Here is an 18690-nt window from a genome sequence, read left to right on the forward strand (position 1 = left end):
AAAATCCTTCTGTGTAATTTTATGAGGCATCAACATTTCCGAGCAATTTCTGAATTGGTTTCCTCTGCTATCACTAACTGACAACCTGTGATTTATGGATTTGGACTAATTGAATTTCTTGGCTGTCATATACTTTGAGTAAGAAATATACATATGTTTCCAGAAGAATGATTTAAGGAAGAAAAGATTGAAGAGACGCCAAGTTCTGAAACTGTATTTGGAAACTGCATTCTTAACCAAATGGTACTTAAGATGCTCTCTCTGACTTTCTGAAACATGTTTGCTAAATAATCTTTAAATAATTTTTGAAAGTAGGTTTGAACATAAGGTTTCTAAGCATGCTACATATATATATATATATATATATATATATATATATATATATATTATTGATTTTTTACAGAGAGGGAGAAGGATAGAGAGTTAGAAACATCGATGGGAGAGAAACATTGATCAGCTGCCTCCTGCACACCTCCCACTGGGGATGTGCCTGCAACCAAGGTACATGCCCTTGACCAGAATCGAACCCGGGACCCTTCAGTCTGCAGATTTTTTTTCATTGACACATGGAAATAGGCTGAATAAATTTCTTCAGAAATTGGAGCTACACATCTCTTTTTACCTGTCAAACAGAAAATATTTGGTGAAAGCTTGCCATGAATAGAATTTTTTTTAAAAACATGAACCCTCTAATGTAATTGCTCAGCTTTATTGTGGTTTTGGTCTACACTATAATTTTGTGAGTTCAGTCCATGGATTGAACTGGTCCATCGACTTCAAATTCCATGGAGTATCTTTTCATACATTCTATTATAAAAGTCATTGGTTGACACTGGCACAACCTAAGTACTGAAGGTTAGGAAGCAGTTCCCCTCTCGTGTTTTTGACTAGCATTGTCCCATAGGACTTTCTGAGATGATGGAAATATGCTGTAATTGTTGTCCACATGTGGCTATTCAAGCCCTAAGAATGTGGCTAGTTCAACTGAGAAACTGAATATTTGCTTTTGTTTTAATTACTTCATATTCAAATAACCACATGAGATAAGATAGTGGCTATTGTATCAGATAACATAGGCCAACCTTAGAACAGTGAGTTTATGACCCTGAGCTGTTCAAGTCTACATTTATGAGTAACATTAACATTGGCTGCTCTGGGTAATGTTCAGAGGTTTCCCTGGGTGATTCTAAATTAGGGGGCAATGGTTCCCTATCAAAGAGACAGGTAAAAAGTTGCTAGGACATTTTTGGTTGTTACAACTGGAGAATCCTCCTGGCATTAGAGCGTGGGGCCCAGAGGTGATTAATGGCCTGAAATGAATAGGACACCCTGCCGATGAATTATTGTCTACCTCAAATGCCAGTAGCAACCAATTTGACAAACCCAAATAGATTAGCAGAGTCCTCTAAATACAGATATTCCTTGACTTAACGTTGGAGTTACATCACAATAAACCCATCATACATTGAAAATATCATGTGAGAAGTGCATTTAATATACCTAACCTGCTGATTATCAGAGCCCTTAACCTAACCTAACTGTTCTCAGAATACTTAGATTATCAGGACATAATCCCACCTTAAGTCAAGGAGCAGCTGTACTTGCCTTCCTCTTTCTTCTCACCAGAAGCAAGAGACACATTGGGCATTTTGTAAACATGATGGGATGAAAAACTCAAAGCATAATATCCAAAAACACTGGCAATATAGTCCTAACTGTAGAGTATCGGTTGTTTACCTTCAGAATCACGTGGCTGACTGGGAGATGAAGGTCACTGCTGCTGCCCACATTCTCCAGGGAGTATTTTACTGCAGGAGAAGGGCAAAATTCAAACCTCGAAGTACCGTTTCTGCTGAAAGCCTATAGCTTTTGCACCATCGCAAAGTTGAAAAATCCAACGTCCAACCATTGAAAGTCAGGGACCATCTGTATTGTGGTTTCATTTGTGAGCTCTCCTGTGATCTCAGTCCTATCTATAGGAAATCCTGCCTCTTGTGATCCAATCTTGTTTTCTTCTGCCTCCTCAGGGACCTCACTTTCTAATGATGCTCATTTTGTCTTGTATCTCCAACCACTCCCTCTCTGTATCTAGCACATTCTAATCTATCCTATCTCAAATAATATCTTTCCTTAATTCCATATACTCAAGCTGGCACCATCTCTGCCTTCTGTCCCCTGCCAATCTCAGAACAGAACATTTATTCACCTAGCTATCCAGGGAAATTACTCTTTTGTTGTTGTAGTTAATCCTCACCAGAAGATATTTTCCCCATTGACTTTTTTGAGAGAGAGAGGAAGGGAAGGAGGGAGGGAGGGAGAGAAACATCTATGTGAGAGAGACGCATTGATTGGTGCCTTCTGTACACTCACCCCAATCAGGGTGGGGAACGAACCTGCAACCCAGGTATGTGACCTTGACTGGAAATTGAACCCAGGATCCTTCTGTGAGCAGGCTAATGCTTTAGCCACTGAGGTAAACCAGCCAGGGGTAGGAAATTACTTTTTGTATCATGATGAAAAGAAAGCCCGCACCATATGTAGTTTCAAAAGACACCATTTTTATTACATAGACATATTAATAGAGTCATCATACCATGTTTTACTTTTAAACAATTGTATATATTTGTGTGTAGGTGTGTACACATACACACACATATATGGTTAAAAATTTCAAGATGAGTCCACTTTTAATCTTCTATTCTTATAATTGCACCTTTTGTAGCTAGTCTCTATACCATCACACTAGCTTCACATATTTTTTTCTATTTTAGGATCACATTACTTTTTCCCAAGGGTAGGCTCATACTAAAGCTGTAATGCAGTCACTTAAAAATACTCTAGTTCATAGTTCATTGTATTGTGAAAATTAAATTTTCAAGTACTGCAACAACGTCTTCCTAATTTCCCCTATCTATCTCAAAAAGAATTACTACACATCCCGAATATATCACTCTAAGTAACTGAGCCCTGAAAAAGTTGGGTTAAAATAACTTACATTTAAAGATACAGCTCTACTTGGTTAAATACACCGTAGACTATTTGGAAAATTGTGATGATTGTATTTCTTCTTAACTCTATGTCAAAGCAGTGGGATGCCTGCTTTTGCCCTTTAAGTGTGATTTCATAAATTATTTCAAAGGCAATGAAAGATCTTACTGATGTATTATAACTGTGTATTGTGCAAACATGTCTATGAAGAAATGTAACCTAAAGTTAGAGTTGGTGATTATTCTTTCAGTGCATCCTTAGATAAATTCAGTAGGACCACATACACACAAAATATCTGCATTGTATAGTTTAGATTTCCAGAAACAAAGATCATGCCTGCTTGTGGCATCCAATGAACAGTGATAATGTTGATTCACCATCTGAGGTTGCATTTATGGCAACTTCTATAATCTACTGGATAATGAAGTTATCCAAATGAGTTGGGAGACTTCAAAAACTACACTACATAACCATGGTCCAGTTATTTCTTTTGACTGGATACAGCCAGAAATTTTTAATGAGCTGATTTAAATATGGTAGGTGATGATTATGTTGCTCTAAAACTGAAAGACCCTCAGATTTCCATTAGCTGGAATTATTATTTTCTTAGCACAATTAATACCCATATTTTGCTTCTAAGTTATAATATGTTCTCATACTAGATATTAAAGGTATTAATTTACCTAGAGTTCAGTAGGCAAGTCATAAAAAATCAGTTGAAAATTTATTAGCTTTGGGGAAAAATAAAAGTATGCAATACAGTGAGAGTTATATATTTTAAAATGAGTTCTTTATCTGCTGCCAGAGGTTATGTTCTTATAAATATTTTTAAAAACCATGCTATTTTCTTGCCTATACATATTGTCTCAGGTTGCTATTTTAACATTCCATCATGGAAGTATTGAATCTTGCTATGTAAATGTGAGCCTATCCTTTTATTTTCTTCTACAGAGAAGTCTTTCAGGTTCTTTGGATATATGCATTCTTAAAAATGGTTTGTCTATATTATTCTGGAATTATAAAGCAAACAAAATAGTAAATTAAGTTATAGCAAAGCTAATTGTAACTTCATCATTTGGACATACTTCTCCCATCCTTTTATATAATTTAATTGGGCTATAAAATGTTTAAGATGTAAATACCATTAATAATCAAAAGTAATTATGTGGAAGTATATAATTTAAAGTTATGCTTATAAATCAATATTAATAATTGTCATTACATAAATACCATAATAATAATAAAGTAGCCAAATAACTAAGTAATTTATCTTTATATTACACTGTTCAGATGACTCAACTCTATAAATCTCAACCACAATAATTTTTACAGCAGACATAATAAAAAGAATGAAAATGAACAAATTAAGTAGAAATTAAAATGTGATTTTGGGGTATAGAAAAGCCTTGAACAATTGCTTTCCCATCTCTGTAGGAATGGAATCTTGATAACACCCCACGATATCACAATTTCTTTTCTACTACCTACTTACATTCATGATGCTATACATATGTGCTGTATATATTTTCAATATTTACAGTATATATACGCACATACACACACATAGTTTGTTTTATTCTTAGGCTCATTCATGAACATGCAGATCAATCTGCACAGTATGATCAATACATGTTTATTTGCCTTAAATGATATTCATTTACAACTTTTCACTCTTGTGCAAAAATGCAAAAATATCATACAGATTAGTGTTCTCTCTCTAAAAAAATCTTTTTTATGGTTTATGTTGTTTTGTCATTTACAAATAAATTATGAAATATAGTTCATTCACAAGTTGAAAATAATTACAGTGTTTTTACAACAAGGCATTGCTGAGGTTTTGAATCATGGCTTTCTTGAAGCCACTGTCTTTCAAAACAAAGACATCAACAAGTTATTGTAATTTTTGATACTTGCACTTTTTGAATACTTATATGAAATAGGTGATAACAAATCTAACACATGCTAGTCAAATAATGTTTGTATAGAAGAGGAATCTTTCAGGTTTATCTTTTCCTCTTTTTTTCCCTCTGAAAAGTCTTTTTCAGAACCATCTGTACTAGAACATTTCTGGAAAGTTTTCACCTAATAAAAAAAGCTGAAGACACAAGGGAGGCAAAATAGAGAAAGAATAATTTTAGTGGGTGCTTGGGAGAGATAACAGCAAATGCAAGAACTGTTTCAGTTTTATCTCCTAGTCCTTTGGTATTTCCTTGCCTCGTGAAAATCCTAAAAAATGTTCAGTCCTTTAAAACCTTCATTATACTCTTCCATTAAATATCAGGTGTGGTCCTCCATTGCTCATGTTGTCTGTCATTTCCTGTTAGGAAAATAACATGAATTAATTAACATTTCTTTCAGAGTAAGACATTGATTTGGTTAATGGGTTTGCAAAACAGACATTTCAAGCCATTGAAAAACTTGCTGAGTTTTGGGGAAGGTCAAGGATTGATATTGGTGTTGCGTTTGAGGAAATGAAATTTCATGGCATCTCGGGCACATGAAAATGCTGAAGTGACAGTCTCTGAGACCAAAGTCTTCTGCCCTCATGAACAGTTCAGTCTCTCCCCAGTCCCGATTCCCCGTTCGTTCCTTAGCTCTCTTTTGGGAAGACCTACCTAGAAAGAAGAAGATGGTTATATGCCCAAGTTTCTCCAGTGCAGGCTCCTTTGCTGAGCATGTCAACAAAGGGCCAGCGAGGGGTTACCTTCGTTCTAGAGAAAAGTGTGTGGCCTTTTCGCTAAGAACTGAAAAAGACCCCCGAGGGGACTAATGCTTACTCGTAACTATAAATCACAGTGGAAAGAGTAGTTTTCACAACACTGTTACTCATACAGTTAAAAAAAATAAAATTCTTAATAACGTTTTTTTAAGGGATCAATTATTAAGTTAATAAGGAAAACTACATGGGAAGGCAATAAAATTTAAATATAAAAGATGACCTAACATAATAAGTTCCATTTGCAATGATAGAAAATATATTAATTTAATAAAAATTTAGAAGCTTTCAATTTGTGTTTTATTAAACATTAAACTCTTCCCTACACAATAAAAGGTAGCGAGGAGATGTGCAGCCCATTCACATTTATAATGGTTAGTGCACCAGATTATAAATAATGTTTCGGCAAAATTATGTAAAAGTAGATGACAACATCTTCCCTCACTTGAACAAGACTATTTGCAACAGTGTGGTAAAGAATAATTCAAATAAAAATTATTTTCTCAATGATTTGATGCCTATCAGTTTATATCGACTTTCAGTTTGGATGAATTAACAATTACCAAGTAAAGCATTTGCTGTTATAAATTTTAGAAATTCTTCCAAATATTTACTTGGAATGAAAAGTCATCCATACCTCATTTTTAGCCTTTATCTCTTTGAAAATTCAATACAGAAGGTAAAAGAGTGAACAGGCTTGCTTTTTTGGATTTGGTGGTTTTGAAAGTTGCTTAGGAGGAACTATGAGAGACTTGAAGTTAGGAATCGGTCTGGTGTTGGAATCTCACTTTTGAAAACTTTGCTATCTTTTAGAGGATGGGTAGAGTTTCTTCCAAGAAGATTGTGGGAAAGGAGACACTAGGGATTGGAGACCTTTCCTCTCACATCAAGACCTGTCTTTGAATGCAGCGTGCCCCAGCCCCTTCCAAGCTCTAGGGGGTTGGTTGTCTTGTTCCTGGGAAGCCATTATGTCTCCTCTAGTAAGATGGCAAGAAATTACTAGAAAAAAAAAAAAAGCCTAAAAACTCAAACCCCTTTAGGATAAGGCTCTGATAGGAAGTGAAGAACATCCCTCGAGCCAGCAGCTAGCCTCAATGGTCTGGTGATGGTCCAGCTAATTGAGGGGCTGGCTCTGTGAGTGATAGATGAGGTGGAAGTAGGTCTAAAAATACACTGAGATTATTGAGCTGTGGTTAGTTAGTAGATAAGAAACCTGACTTGAGGCTTCATTCAAGAACTCAGTGTTGGTGGCAAGATAAGTAGAACTAATCCCTCCAAAACAAAACAATCTTTTAACAAAATTACTCATAAACCTTTTTCTGCTTTTCCTACTAGAACAAAAATACAATTTCCTAATGAATTTATAAGAAATAAGTTCCTTAGATTTCTTTTCTTCTCCTAAAATGACTTTGCATTAAAAATGTAGCTTTACAACTATTTAAAAAATTAATCTAATGTATAATCTTTTATTGCAGGATTTTAAAAATCCAGTTTTTAGAAATATTACCAAAAAAAAGAATTTCCTTAACTAAATTCATTCTAATACAGATACAATAAAATTATCGAAAAAAATAACAGTGAAAATCAGTTTTTAACTGGATGAGTATCTTTAGATTATTTGCAAGTAGGCACATCCAACTTAACGAGATGATACTCTAACTTTGGGCCTGACCAAATGGGAGTATTTGCAAATGGACATATTGTCTGCAGTTGGACCACGGTATCTGTGTGACCGTCTGTAGTTCCAATTCTATTGTTTAACCAAACCAAGAATGGTGACTACTTTCAGCAATCCAAATTAAGGGAGCTAAATTTGAAATGCATCACATCAGATAATTTTACAAGAAGAAAGTTTCCCTACAGAATTGTTACTGTCTTAGTGCCAGACTTATCTGCTCATGCAACGTTGGCATGAGGCAGATGCAGTTTGTCTTTATCAGATCCATCTATGATTAAAAACAAAACTCTGGTCTGTGAAGGATGAGACTGAGTCGGAATCATGATGTAGCAGAGAATAAAGGAGTCAGGAATCATCCAAGCAGAAAGGTGTTTGGATGCTTAAAAGGAGGCTGAATATTTTAAATACTCAACCAAGTTTCAAGCTGCAAAACTCGGCCATGTAGGTGACGGCAGGTCCTCAAAGTCGCTCTCGTGAAAGCGGGACTTTGAGGACCCACATCCAGCATCAGTCGAGGCTGATCTGCTGACACCAGGGCTTCCTGGAAGAGGCGGCACTTTGGGCAGTGACATTACAACATGGTAACTCCCTAGAAATTCGCGTACCTTGTAGGTAACTCTGGTGTCGGGGGCACCACCGGGCAGCTGGGCAAGTCGGTTATTTCAATAGCCCTCAATCTCTGATATAAATATAACAATTATACAGTAAATATTGCACACATAGATACACAAAAACTACATCACACTAGCATAACAAATAGAGCATGATATAGCCACTATCTAAACATATAATAATAATCTACTTTGAACAACCCATTTCTGTAAATGACCATACTTACTATTAACTCTTTTTTCAAGGATACATGTAAATCTGTTTAAAATTGCTTTCTTGAAACAATTTAAGAGCATTTGTTCTGTTTATTGGGACATACACAAAATAGAAACACTTAAAACTACAGAATAAATGCTTTTTCTTCAAAACAACATTATACAGAAACACCCAGCACTAATCCTTGCTATTCTTTCCTGATCTGTGGTCATGCAGTTTTATTTCCCTGATCTCAAGTGAAATATGATGTAGCCATTATCTTAGTGAGTTTATGTCACGGATACTTGACTTTTCCTTAATAAATCCAGTAGCAGGAAGTAAATTTTAAAACATATGCAAATGTAGTAGAAACACAGACAGCTCACTATATCATTTGTCCTTTTCTGTGGTAAATGTAACTTCCTGTTTGAATGGGTTTCATGAAACAATTATGCAAGGAACACTGTTTAAAATACAGGCAAAGCTACCCAAATATGCATGACGTGTAGACGAGAATTAAGTGAAGCTTTATGTGAATTGTAATTTCTGCACTGGTAGGCAAGGCTTTTTGTTGCCTTATTAAAAGGCCCTTTTATGCTTGAAAATCTAATTTACATAATCAAATGCATCTCCTTACAAGCATAAGGGTGGGCTAGAAAGGCGAATTCATCCGATTTCTAAAACTGGGGTTATTGAGTTGAGAGTGTACTTAGTGTTTTTCCTCAGTACAATACATAAAAATCCATCTTTATTAGGCATTGGATATTTTATGAACTCTTATTTTAGGAGCTGTGCTTTTGTATAGAGAGGCTACAAAATTATGCTGAAAATAAGTGTACCCAGAATTGCAGAGAAAAAAGTAATAAATTCCTATCCTTAGTCCAATGGGATCTACATTTTGCAAAATCTAATTTCTCACTTTCTCATCTAAAGCAACGCGTCGGTTCACCTAGATTTGCCTGCGATCTTCATCACATACCAGCCGCGAGAGGAAAAGGGACGAGACTCACTTTCTCAGCCATCTCATGGGAGTGATGCAGGGAATGCTCCCTCTCTGAGAACATCCTCCTCTGTTCATAGCTGGCCAGTCGACAAGTGAGCCAGGAAGAGAGGGTGCAGCCCCCGATCCCAATGCATGCGAGGGACATGGAGGCCAGATGCAGCGGGTAGAGGGAAGAGGTCCTCCTTGTCACGGCCCGAAGGAACTGAAAGTTCAGGATGCCCCCGATGAGGCCACAGATGCAGCAGGCGGAAAAGAGGATCATCTGGTAAGAAGAAAGGAGCGTTAACGTTGAGGAAGGACGGTTGAACTACAATCAAGATGCTTTTGGTGTTTCCTGTAGGACAGGAGCTGTTATTTCACCGGGATTCTATGCCATCGGACTGAATGGAGAGGGCATAGATCACAGTGTTCCCAGAATGAAGCGCTGACTATACAGAAGCCAGGGACACATCTTAAGAAAACTCTGAAGTGAGCAGAATTTGTCTTCTAGGTAGATTCAGATTTAACTAATACTGATTTAATATCTACTATGTGCTACTCTGCTAGGAACTTGAACAGCTATCTCAATGAACCCATCCAGCAGTCCTCTGAGAGAGGCAGGTAACAATCTTACTCAGGGACTGAACCCATATTTTCTGACTCCAATCCAGTTTCACTATGTGAAACCCCCTCACCCCCAAAATATCTAAATACCTTTTCATTGAACTGCCATTAGTTCCACAGGCTTCAGATCTTTATACTTCTTTAGCTTTGTGATGTGAGGGAATTTAGTTGACTATTTCATTTATAAAATTTTTATTGTGTGTGTATTTATTTCCCCAACAGGAGCTTCAGGGACTCCCCGTGAACTGACCCTTCATCTTGCAAATCTTGTGTTACTATGTGGCACCACAGTGAGGCATACACAGTAGGTATTCCCACAATACACTTGGACTGGCTGCTTTAGAGAAACTCAGTATGTGGCTTTGCTTTTGATCCTCCTATTGGCTTGATGTGGGTCTCTATTAATAGAACCAAAGTGTTTTTTTTATTTAACTATCACAGGGTCTCTGGTAGAACTAAATATAATGCCTGCTGCGTAGCAAATGTTTTGTGAATATTTAATAAATTTAATAGAATATTCTAATAGCTTTAATAATTTTATTTTATTTTGCACGAGGATCTAGGGTTTTCATGATACCTTACAGTATGATGCTAATTTAATTATCTAAACATATCTCCATCATTCTCCTGGCACAGCATCTGTTCCAGTCACCTCTCTTATCCATCGATATAGCTTGTACATTCCTACCTCAACAATATGTTCATTTCCTGAAAATAACTTTGCTTTTTTTCTTTGGACTCTTAGATGGAAGGCCCAAATCCTGTCCTAACTTTCTCAGAACGTTTCCATGATTTTACTGATCTCCTCCTTTGGCATAAATCTTCAGGGCAAACAGCTATACACCTGACTTGAGCATTTAATTCTACAACATCAGGTATTTTGGCTGTTGACAGTTGAATCTAGCAAGCACGTACTGAGCACCTAGCATCTGTTAGGTCTTGAGTGAGGGAGCAGTTGGCATTACAAAAAAGAACAGCTCATAGTTATTCCCCTTGAGTATATTGCAGTCTTGGAGAAGATCCAACATTTCAACATAGCACATGTGAAGAGAGGTGAATGGGTTGCCCTCAGAATAGGGAGCAGGGGAATTTAGCCCAACCGGTGGTTTCAGACAAGACTTCCTTGACCATATGTCATCTAAGCTAAGTGCATGCAGTTCCCAGTAAAGGGTAAGGCCATGGATGCAAGAACTAGCACAATAAAATAGCATGATAGACAGAAAGAACTACAAGTAGTTCCTTTTATTTCTCCAACTTAATTCAGCACTCCTTATTGTCTGTCTCGTGGTACTTATCACCAAGGCAAAAAATCCAGTGATGGATAAGTAAAATATTCTTATAGCGATTAAATGTAATACTGAGTATCAATTACCAAGTAATTGAATCATCCCAAGTGGGAACCTGTAGCTCCCAATTCAGGTAGAATCAACCAGTTATATTCCATTTTAAAGTATATTCAGGAAATGTAGTTTCTTGATAATATGTTTTGATGTTTAGTCATTCTCAGAAAATATGAAAAGATATTAAATGTTAGCTTTTTATTAGGTCGTTACTGTTAATTAAAAAAATGGCAAATCCAATTGACTATTAGAAGAAAATATATTTCTTCAGATGTTTTTCTTAGTAATTCTTTAAAGGCACCTGACTTTAATTAACAGGTGCAGATAGAGCATTCTCACCTAGGAATTAAAATGTAAAATCTATACCCAAATGTATGTGTATTTGCATATAAATTATTTGGTTAATCTCATCCTGTCCCCCGGCCCTCCTTCCTCTGAGATTCAACAGTCTGTTACATGGATCTATTTTGTTCGTCAGTATATTTTGTTCAGAGTAGGGAGCAGGGAATTTAGCCCAACCAGTGGTTTCAGACAAGACTTCCTTGACATGAGTGAGATCATGTGATAATTGTCTTTCTCTGACTGGCTTATTTTACTTAGCATAATACCAGTCTTCAGGTCGCACATGTCTAAACAATGGGACCTTCATCCTTTTTGTCACAATAGATATTCTCACAGAGAAAGATGTAATTAGAAAAGGAGATAAACAAAATAGCTGCACCGCTCCCCATTCCCTGCTCTCCTCAGATAATTGGTCTCCGCTTGGAAACACTTTTTAGGCTCAAAGATCACTTCCTAGGGTCCATGTATATTATTCATTTTGCCAAACTTTAAAGGTGTATTTTCCTATTGTACTCAATAAAGTAAACCATGCCTTTTCCTTCTTTCCAAACTCTCATAAAATGCCGTGGAAGGCAGCGGGGAAGCCACATTCGAGCACGCAGAAGCTATCCTCCAGCCAACATCGGAGTTAACTGGGAGCATGTTCCATACCCCGAAGCCCAGGATAGTACCATAAAGCATCTGAAAACACTTACATTTGCATTCACAGTAATAAAAAAATAAAAGAAAACATCTTTGTGAATTAACTGTCACTATAACAATGCAGCTGTTTCGCTGCTTTGTAAAATTAACTTGACAGTCAAACAAAGCCAGCAATCCGTAGGCCCAGTTCCATATTTAAACAGTTAAATCTCCCATGAACTCAAGTTATGTCTTTTTCAGTTTACTGAGGGATTCATGCGAATGTTTAGGAGTCTATAAGTTGGAAAAGTGGATACTGTCATCCACAGAAGTCATAAAGGCTGCATATTCATGCATTTACAGAGTATATCAAAGCCTTTCTTTTTCTCTCTTTCTTTCCTTCTTTCTTGCTTATAATCTGTAATAATCTTTTTTTAATCCTCACCCAAAAATATTTTTCCATTGACCCCTAGATAGAGTGGAAGAGAGAGGGAAAGACAGAGAGAAATAGCGATGTGAGAGAAATATCTCGATTGGTTACCTCCTGCATGAGCCCCGACCAGGGCCTGGGCCTGAGGAGGAGCTCCCAACTGAAACCAAACCCGGGACCCTTCGGCCCACAGGCCGATGCTCTACCCACTGAGCAAACTGGCTGGGGCTCTAATAATCTTGATGGTTTTCTTTGAAGATAAAAAAGCCAGGATTTATTTGTTAGTCTTTTTTCTACCCTAAATGAGTCACATTCAACATACGAAAGTTGACTAGTCACCATTTCCATTTCTGAGTTCTGACATTTCCAATACTTCAATGCACAATGCAAACAAGGCAGAAACTTACGATAAGTCCAGACTTTTTTTTGGCGCACAATATTCCACATATGCCACAAAGAAGAAACTGAAAAGGAAAAGAACAACAATCATTTCACATCCAAAGATAAAAGAATGCCTAGTTCTTAGCTTGTAGTTCACTCATGACATTTGCTCCAGGGAAGCTGGAAAAATTTATGCTCTCATGTAGCTGAAAAGGAACATCCTCCATTCCAGAATAGGAAGGGGTGAAAGTGTAAGGGCTAATGAAAGTTTGTTTTTGCCAGGTTGAATGGGTAACTGTGGGATCTAAGCAAAACTTGAATCAGTTTTACCACCAGGCAAAATTAGGAAGTAGAGTTGTTCCTCCTATTTCCATTCATTGTCTTCTTGTCCTTTCCCACTTTCTCAGGGAGAACAGTGGTGTGATACAATCATTCCTACGAAGCAATCAGAAACCAATGGGCTATCTTACAGGTAGGGAATCTAGCACTAATGAAAAGATAAGGCATCAGACAGGGACATGTTTTTCTACAGAGACATTCTTTATACCTCTCAGGTAAAATGGCTACCCCTTCCTTCTGCCAGAAATACTGTCCTTGGAGATACGTCAGAAGAACAGAGGGGATGAAGCTACAATAGTTCCCCCATCCACTGGGGACACATTCCAAGACCCCCGTGGATGCCTGAAACCACAGAGTACCAAACCCTATATACACACTTCATTTTGTCCTATTCATACATACCCATGATAAAGTTTCACTTATAAATCAGGCACAGTAATTTATAACTAATAATAAAAGAAACAATTATAATAATACTAGAGGCCCGGTGCACGAATTCGTGCACTGGTGGGGTCTGGGGCCTGCCCTAATCAGGGCCGATCAGGCTGGGCTGGCCGGGGAGAGGGGCCACGGGCAGTTGGCCAGCTGGCCTTGCCCCCTGGTTGAACTCCCAGTCGAGGGGACAATTTGCATATTAGGCTTTTATTATATAGGACTAGTGGCCCAGTGCATGAAATTCGTGCATGCAGGGGGGGGGGGGGTGTCCCTCAGCCCAGCCTGCACCCTCTCTAATCTGGGACCCCTTGGGGGCTGTCCGGGACCGCTGGCTCCTAACTGCTCACCTGCCTACCAGCCTGCTTGCCCCCAACTACCCCCCCTGCCGGCCTGCTCACCCCCAATTGCCCCCTCCCACTGGCCTGATGGCCTCCAACTGCCCCCCTCCTGCTGGTCTGATCACCCCTAACCACCTCTGCCTTGGCCCCACCTCCATGGCTTTGTCTGGAAGGACGTCCGGAAGGTCTCCCTGAAGGTCTCCCGGTCTAATTAGCATATTACCTTTTTATTAGTATAGATACTGTAAAAATCATGCAAATGAAGTCTCTTTCTCACTCTCAAAATATCTTATTGTACTGTACTCACCTTTTCACTTAAAGGAAGCACTTTATGGCTTCTCTTTGGCATATCCGAATTGCCAGCATCACTACTCTGGTGCTTTGGGGCCATTATTAAGTAAAAGAAGGATTACTTGAACCCAAGCCTTTGATATCACAACAGTTAATGTTATTTCATCACATTACTCAGAATAAGGTGTAAACTTATAGTCTTTTTATTTTTGGAATTTTCCATTTAATATTTTCAGACAACAGTTTTCTACAGGTAACTGAAAGAGCAAAAAGCAAAACCATGGGTAAGGGGGAAATATTATACTGATGGCATCTAATTTCTTGTAAGAAAATACATGGGTGACCTATTTGCTTTGCAAAATTAACTGCATCAATTTACCTATCAATGATAGTTGTCAAAAAACAGTAAATTGTTTAAGTTATATAGAAACAGGGCCATTTAAATGCACATTTATACATAATTCTGGTTGAGAGAAACCCATGTAATAAAATAATCATTCATTAATAAATAGTAAGCTTACTAAGGGCTTTCAGATTAGCAAAGAAAACTTTGAGTTGTTTTAAGACAGCTTATTGAATTTTTTCCCCACCTCAGATGAAATAATTTTCACTGAAATTCACTTCTACAGAAATACATTCATTGGTGAATAGAAATGGGCTTAGATTTTCCTCCTCAAGATAATGAACTGAATCTCAAATTGAGCTTTAATACGTTGATAACCTTTAAAGATTTTTATATGATTTTATCAAAACCAGTCAATTTTTTAAAAAGAAGCATTATGCTAAGCGAAATAAGCCAGTCAGAGAAAGATAAATATCACATGATCTCACTCATTTGTGGAATATAATGAACAACATAAACTGATAAACAAAAACAGATCCAGAGACAGAAAAGCATCGATCAGGCCATCAAACCTCAGAGGGAAGGCAGGGGAGGGTGGGGGTAAGGGAGAGAGATCAACCAAAGGACTTGTATGCATGCATATAAGCCTAACCAATGGACACAGACAATAGCGGGGTGAGGGCATGAGTGGGGGGTGTGGAGGGGCAATGGGGGGATAAGGACACATATGCAATACCTTAATCAATAAAGGGGGGGGAGGTGTAGAAAAAATAATAGGAAAACACAGACAAATGTTAAATGTTGACTAATTGATATGGGAGAAATCTATCTCTGGTTAAATAGTGCATTTTCCTTTTGTCTGGATTAAAAGTTTGGTGATTTACTTTGCTACCACCAATTCTTGAATGTTTTTATTCTGCTTCAGTCACCGGTTAAAGAATGACAACTGGACTCTTTTAAAAGTGTTATTTTGTAGTTTAGTTCACAAAATGCCAGTGTGCTGAGCAATTCCTTTTTTTTTTGGATACTGTGCTGATAGGATTGTGATTTTCTTACAGGACACCCTGGCTAGACATCTAAGGCTGCCTTCTATGCCATCGGCTTCCTTCCATTTGGGATTCCATGTCTCTAGTGATTCCAGTATAAATTACCTGTGTAAAATGGGAAAAGTTTATTAAGTTGGCAAGCCTGCCTGATGGCAGTGATTCCTGACTGCGTATTAGCTTTTAAAATTCCTGATACCTTGACCAATTAAAAACCAGAATTTCCAGGTTGGGACTCAGGCATCAGTATTTTTAAATCTCTCCAGTATTTTAAAACCTTCAATGTGTTCTTAACGTCCAGAATTGCATGCAGAGTGCCCGCCAGTGCTTTATCAGCAGAACTGCTCACTTTAGAGCTCACCGCTGAGGCACCGATGTTCCCCTTAATTACTCTCAGGGAGATGTGAAGGAACACGAAGCTACGTAAAGTGCTCCTCAAGGGAGAAACATCAAGTGCTTGTTTATGACATAAGGTCAGAGTGTCAGAACTGTTTGGTCTCTAATGGATCTTAAAAATAGAGATCCTTATTTCATTATCTCTTAACTTATTCTACCCAGTGCCTTTCTTTCATCATTGCAAACATGTTTTCTCCTTAAGCCCCTAATCTTTTCAAAATTTTCTTGAATTTTTAGTTAACTAGACCTAGAATTGGGCAGGACACACTATTATCTAGAAGAATCTGACCAAATTTATATTGGGAATTGAGAAAACAGGCATAAAAAGTCACATATACAAATAATCATCATTGTAAAAAATATTGGAAAGTAATAGATTGAAATCAAACAAGCTCAATGACAAGGAAATAACAATTGAATTAAAATATGGGCAGCCCTGACCGGTTTGGCTCAGTGGATAGAGCGTCGGCCTGCGGACTGAAAGGTCCCAGGTTTGATTCCGGTCAAGGGCATGTACCTTGGTTGCGGGCACATCCCCAGTAGGGGGTGTGCAGGAGGCAGCTGATCAATGTTTCTCTCTCATCGATGTTTCTAACTCTCTATCCCTCTCCCTTCCTCTCTGTAAAAAATCAATAAAATATATTAAAAAAAATATATGGGCAAAAGGTCTGAACAGACCTGACTAAAGAAGATCTGCCAATGTCAAGTAAAAGTAGGAAAAACATTCACCATCATCTGTCATGAAAAATTATGGATTTAAACAACAATGAAGTGGCACCACACACCTATTAATTGGCTAGAATACAATAAAACAACAACAAACAAACTGGTGATATCAATTGCTGGTGGTGTAGAGCGACAGGAATTTTCATTTCTTGCTTGTAGGAATGGAAAGTGGTAGAGTTATTTTGGAAGTCAGTATGGCAGTTTTCTTACAAAGCCAAACACATACTTTCCATATGATCCAACAATTGTGCTTTTCGGTATTTACTCAACTAACTTGAAATGTTATAGCAGTGTTAGCCATCATTGACAAATACTGAAAGCAGCCAAGATATCTTTCAGTAGGTCAGTGGATAAACTGTGGTATATCCATACAATAAAATACTATTCAGTGATATAAAGAAATGACTTCTCAAACTACTCAGAGACATAGATGAAATTTACGTATATTGCATATATGAAATATTCATATATGTTGCTAAATGAAAAAACAGTCTTTAAAGGCTGCATAATGTATGATTTCAATTATATGGCATTCTGAAAAAAAGTGAACAATAGGGACAGTGAAAAGATCAGTAGTTTCTTGGGTTTGGAAAAGGTAGAAAGAGTTGAATAGATGAATAGAGGACATTTTTAAGACAGCGGAACTATTCTATATTATACTGTAATTGTGGATACATGATACTATTGTTAACAAAGAATAAACCTTAATGTATGCACATTTAAAAATTATTTTGGGGGTCAGGGGAATCCCATGATAGAAAGCAGAATGTGATGACAAATCTAACTGTATAACAAATGTATGAAGCATTTTCACTGAGGGAGATGGGAGAAAAGATACTGGTCTAAGTAACTTTGGAAATGAGTGGAGTCTGTAAGACTAAAGGCAAAAGAACATGTACATAAGCACTAAACTCTATTTGACACAGAGTTACTGGTTAATAATTCTTATACTACTATACATGTACTGAAATTGAACAAGTAAATTCAATGGATAGTGGGTAGTGGGAGCAGGTTCTCGCTGTTGGAGAGAGTTTATAGATAAGCAAGGGGACAAGCTGACATGATCCATCTGGTAATGGATTAGAGTTGTAGATATCAGCATGAACTGATTTTTAGCTTAACCTTTAAAAATATAGTTATAGCTACTTATAGATCTGTTCAACTTCATGTGTAATGAGAGAAATGCAATTTCAAACTAACTCAGATATACTTCTTTTCACCTATCAGATTGGTAGTAATCCTAAAGTTTGGTAATAAATTAGATAATCTTGGCAAAAATATGGGGAACTAGATGGTCATACATTGCTTGTAGGCACGCAAAGTGATACAACCTCTACTGAGAGGAACTTAGCAATAATTATAAAAAATTAAATATATATGCTTATATACAATTATAATGTATATGTATATCTCCTTTGCTTCAGCAATCCTGGACTTGACAATTTATCCAACATATATAGCTGTATATCTGCAAAATTATCTGTGTCAGATTATTTATTTTAGCATTGTTAGCAACAATGCAAGGGGAACAATCCCAACTGTCAATCAATAGATAATTGATTAAATTCAATGGATTTCTTTGAATCTATTAAAAAATCTGAGAAAGCTCTCTATACACTGATCTGGAAAGTTCTCCAACCTATCTGGTTAAGTGAAAAAAATAAGCTGTAGAACTGTGTGCGTAGCAAGTGACTTTTTGTGTAAAAATGCAAGAAAGATATAATAATTTACATACATATTTGCTCTTACCTGTATAAAGTAATTCTAGAAAAATATAAGAAACAAAGAACTGTGATTACCTTGTTTGGAGAAGTGCTGGAAGCTGAATGAAGGTGGCTAAATTTTCATCGAATACTTTTGGTAATTTATG

At 37.1% G+C, this 18690-nt stretch overlaps 1 protein-coding gene across 6 annotated transcripts in view; it reads right to left on the reverse strand.

Moving 5' to 3' along the window:
• Nucleotides 1–2538: 2538 nt before the first annotated feature.
• The window catches only part of TMEM196 (transmembrane protein 196), a 50449-nt gene continuing 34297 nt past the window's right edge, over nucleotides 2539–18690 (reverse strand). For 2 of the 6 annotated variants that reach the window (XM_080663412.1, XM_080663413.1), the window contains exons 2-4: nucleotides 12936–12992; nucleotides 9200–9454; nucleotides 2540–5305 (exon numbers count right to left, since the gene is read on the reverse strand). In XM_080663412.1, coding sequence (XP_080519538.1) covers nucleotides 5246–5305; nucleotides 9200–9454; nucleotides 12936–12992 — 372 coding nt within the window. In that variant the 3' untranslated portion in view covers nucleotides 2540–5245. Of the gene's footprint in view, nucleotides 5306–7987; nucleotides 8062–9199; nucleotides 9455–12935; nucleotides 12993–18690 lie in introns of all 6 variants that reach the window. The other 4 variants (XM_080663411.1, XM_080663410.1, XM_080663414.1 and 1 more) reach the window with 4 other exon arrangements.

The sequence above is a fragment of the Plecotus auritus genome (genome assembly GCF_963455305.1).
Source record: "Plecotus auritus genome assembly, chromosome: 4".
NCBI lineage: Eukaryota > Metazoa > Chordata > Mammalia > Chiroptera > Vespertilionidae > Plecotus > Plecotus auritus.